Genomic DNA, 3,350 nt, shown 5'->3' with positions numbered 1-3,350 from the left:
TGTTTTTGGGGGGGTGTGGGAGCGCGGTGAGGGGAGGTGAGAGGCCTCGGGGCCGGTCCCGCCTGCTGCCTGCCCTCCCCTCGCCCCCCTCCGGGCTTTGTGCTGCCTCTTCTCGCTGCTAATGGAGACTTCCCTTTGTCGGCGTGCAGGGTGACCTGGGAGGAATTGCCTTCCCCGGAGCCTGGATCTGGTGGTTTTTTTGTGTGGCCTAGCGAGAAGCGGTTTCCTTTCCCGAGCCGTTGGCATCTTCTTGCCTGGATTCAGTCATTCCCAAAGGAATGGAGGAATGCGGTTGATAACTCCTTAACCACGCTCTGCTCCCCTAGGCAGCGCCAGAAGCTGGCTTCATCTTCCCCACTCTGGCACTTTGGGGGTGGGCCTCTCTTTGTTACCTGCTCTGGGTACCTTTTTAGTGGCACTGTGGACCAAAGGAGATGGAAGAAAAGGAGCGATGTGATAAATTCCAGCTGGTACCTTGAGACTAAAGGGATTTATATCCATTGACTGACTTTTTTTTTTTCCTTTTGGGGAGGAGGGGAGTATTACATTTTATGGGGTATGGGAGGGGGGAGGAAAAATGTGTTGCAGATCTTTACGTGGTTTTTAAAACCAGCCATCAGAGGCAATTACTGAATAAACTGAAGCACAAGAGGAGGGTTTGTGAGCTGGAAGCAGCGCTAACCTGTAAAGAAAAGGGACAGTGGGCTGCAGTTGTGACTGTGGAGGAAGAAACTTCAGTCTCCTTCCTTTCTCACCACCTACTCTCCATCCACCCTACGCGAAAATGAGCTGCGTGCCATGGAAAGGTGACAAGACCAAATCGGAGTCCCCAGAGCCACCCCAGCTGCCACCACTGCATATTTACCACGAGAAGCAGCGTAGGGAGCTGTGTGCCCTCCATGCCCTCAACAATGTCTTCCAGGACAGCAACGCCTTCACTAGGGAAACCCTGCAGGAGATTTTTCAGAGGTAGGACACTCTCTGCACTGGCGTGAGCTTTCCCCTTGTCCTCTGTTGCTCAGAGGAATTTTCAGGTCTTGTTTGGGTGGGGAAAGAAGAAAGGAGGGGCTCAGAGTATCCCAGTACTTTGAGCTGAATATAGCTTCTTTTTTAAATTCCCCTTCCCTCCCCTCTTTTTTTTTTTTTGTCTTTCCATGCAGAAATTCTCTTTTAAATTGTTTCTTAAACTATTCTGGCTGTCAGTTTTGGCTCCAGGGGCTTTGTTGCAGATGCTGTAATGTGGCTCTCCCACCCACCTTAACACATCTTCTACCCCTATTTTTGGCCCTGCCTCGTGTGGATACGTTACCTTGATGCTAATAACAGGTTTGGGATTTCTTTGGGAGTGTGAAGGCGATGGGAATGACAAATGGGTCATCATAAAAAAAACTTCTTGATTTAGTACTTCAACCCTTCTGAGTTTTTTTGGAAATTAGGAGCTTTACCAAATGAGTAACTCCATATTCAAAGTGGTTAAGTGAAGTTCTTCAAATATTGTTTTGGGTTTTTTTTTTTCCTATGCAGCAAGACCCTGGGTACTCCTTCAAACTGGATTTCATTTCAGTAGCTAGATCCCCATTTTCTGTGGCATTGTTAAACGTTTCCCAGCAGCTTCAGATAATTAATAAAAGCATTTTGGAGTTCTGCTGGGAGAAATGTAACTTATTAACGTGGTTTGTAAAACAGCTCATATTTTGCTCAGTGTTTTTTTTTTGCTGTTTTGTCACTCTGTGGAAAATTGTGATGATCTTTCACTGATGAAGCAAAGCAATCAAAGAGGAAACAGGGTCTCAGATACCCGGCCTGTGGATGTAGAACTCGTTGCATGAACTCCACTTCTACTGCATAATCTTAATCACAGATGGATTGCTGTTGGCCTGAAGCAAACAAAGGCAATTTGTGTGGTAGAAGGAGTGTGATGATCTAATTAGTTGGCTTTCATTTGCTTTGGTGAGAGGGAATTAGTGTGCAGCATGAAACCTCTCAGAAAGAGCTGGGATGTTCATCTTGTTCAACCTCTTACCCTAGAAGGGACAATTTTTGACTCCCACCTGGTGGTGTTCCATCCTGATATTCAGATCAAGATACAGAGCCCCACAGTAGTGTGGAAGTGTATGTGGGAATTCCTCTCAGAAATGGATGAGCTTTAAGGCTGTACATAAAAGCTGCTGCTACATTTGCATCTCCATTGGGTTATTACTCATGTCTGCCTCTTGGTCCTGCCTTTAAGATGTGTGGATTTAGTTGCCCTTTACACATCACTTTTCCAAATGTCTTTCCTGTGTCTAATCATACTCTGTGTTGATGGCTCTGATAGTATAATTGAAGACTATTTTTAATAAGCCACAGAACTGTGGCAAGCTGTGATTTTCTTTGTTGTTTGTTTTTTCAACCCAGTGTTGACAAGGTAATGAGATCACAAATAAACTTTAGCTTTCTGTAGCTTTTCCACAAGCCTTGAAGAAGGATTGAACCAGGTTGCTTAGCTGTTACCTTCCCTTTTGCTGCATCTCATGGTGTGAGGGCAGTGTAGCCTGATGATTAACATCTCCAGGGTATGGCAGGACATGGTCCAAACTCCCCTCTGATTCTTGTTATCCTTCCTCTTCTTTAATATAAAAAAATAGCTTCTTGATGTTCCTCTGGCCTTTGTTGTAGGAAGGAAGATTTTTGTGTTCCAAATGTTGCGTGGAGATCCAAGCAAAATCTCTTTGCTTCAGCAGAGCCTGTGCATTGAGACCTGATTAGGAAAGATGACTGTGTGCAGGAATCTTGGAGCCTGCTGTGTTAACACAACATGCTGAGGAAAGGTTCTGGCTTAGAAGGCTCAGGAGGATTATTACCTGGATTTCTGCCCAATTTTGTCAGTCGTCCTCAGCTTAGTGTCTAGATTAAAAAAAAAAAAATCCCCACATAACTTTGGGGGGGCAACTGAATTCCTTATCTAAACAGAGCCCTTCAGCTGATGGTTGTGGACCCTATTTAGGTGCCTGGGGAGGGAGACATTGAGGTGATTCTTGGTGTAAATTTGCTCACAGGTATCAGTTCTTTGTGCCACGTCTGCTGGTCTCTTCATCTCGGTTCTGGGGCTCTGGAAGTTATGGGGAGGAACAAAGATAAAGGTGTTCTTTCAGCTCTCAGATAAGTTTGTCTCTGGAGAACGGTGCCACAAGAGGGTGCTTGTGCAGCCCAAAGGGCTCTGGTAATTAGAAGGCTTTCCTGGCTCACTGGCACTCAGGAGAGTTTAATAGACTGCAGCAAAGATCTTGAGGAATTAGCTGCAGCCAAGTGATCTTGCTTTAGTAAACTACAGCAGAGCTTTGGCCACTGAAAACCATGATTCTGTGGAA

At 45.5% G+C, this 3,350-nt stretch overlaps 1 protein-coding gene across 1 annotated transcript in view; it reads left to right on the top strand.

Annotated features, from left to right (window-relative positions):
• Positions 1 to 784: 784 nt before the first annotated feature.
• JOSD1 (Josephin domain containing 1) overlaps positions 785 to 3,350 on the top strand; it is a 4,750-nt gene continuing 2,184 nt past the window's right edge. Inside the window, exon 1 of the mRNA XM_008936572.1 lies at positions 785 to 969. Coding sequence (XP_008934820.1) covers positions 785 to 969 — 185 coding nt within the window. The remainder of the gene's footprint in view (positions 970 to 3,350) is intronic.

The sequence above is a fragment of the Merops nubicus genome, unplaced genomic scaffold (genome assembly GCF_000691845.1).
Source record: "Merops nubicus isolate BGI_N331 unplaced genomic scaffold, ASM69184v1 scaffold16063, whole genome shotgun sequence".
NCBI lineage: Eukaryota > Metazoa > Chordata > Aves > Coraciiformes > Meropidae > Merops > Merops nubicus.
Note: the sequence above shows the minus strand (reverse complement) of the source record. Positions and strands in the feature narration are given on the sequence as shown.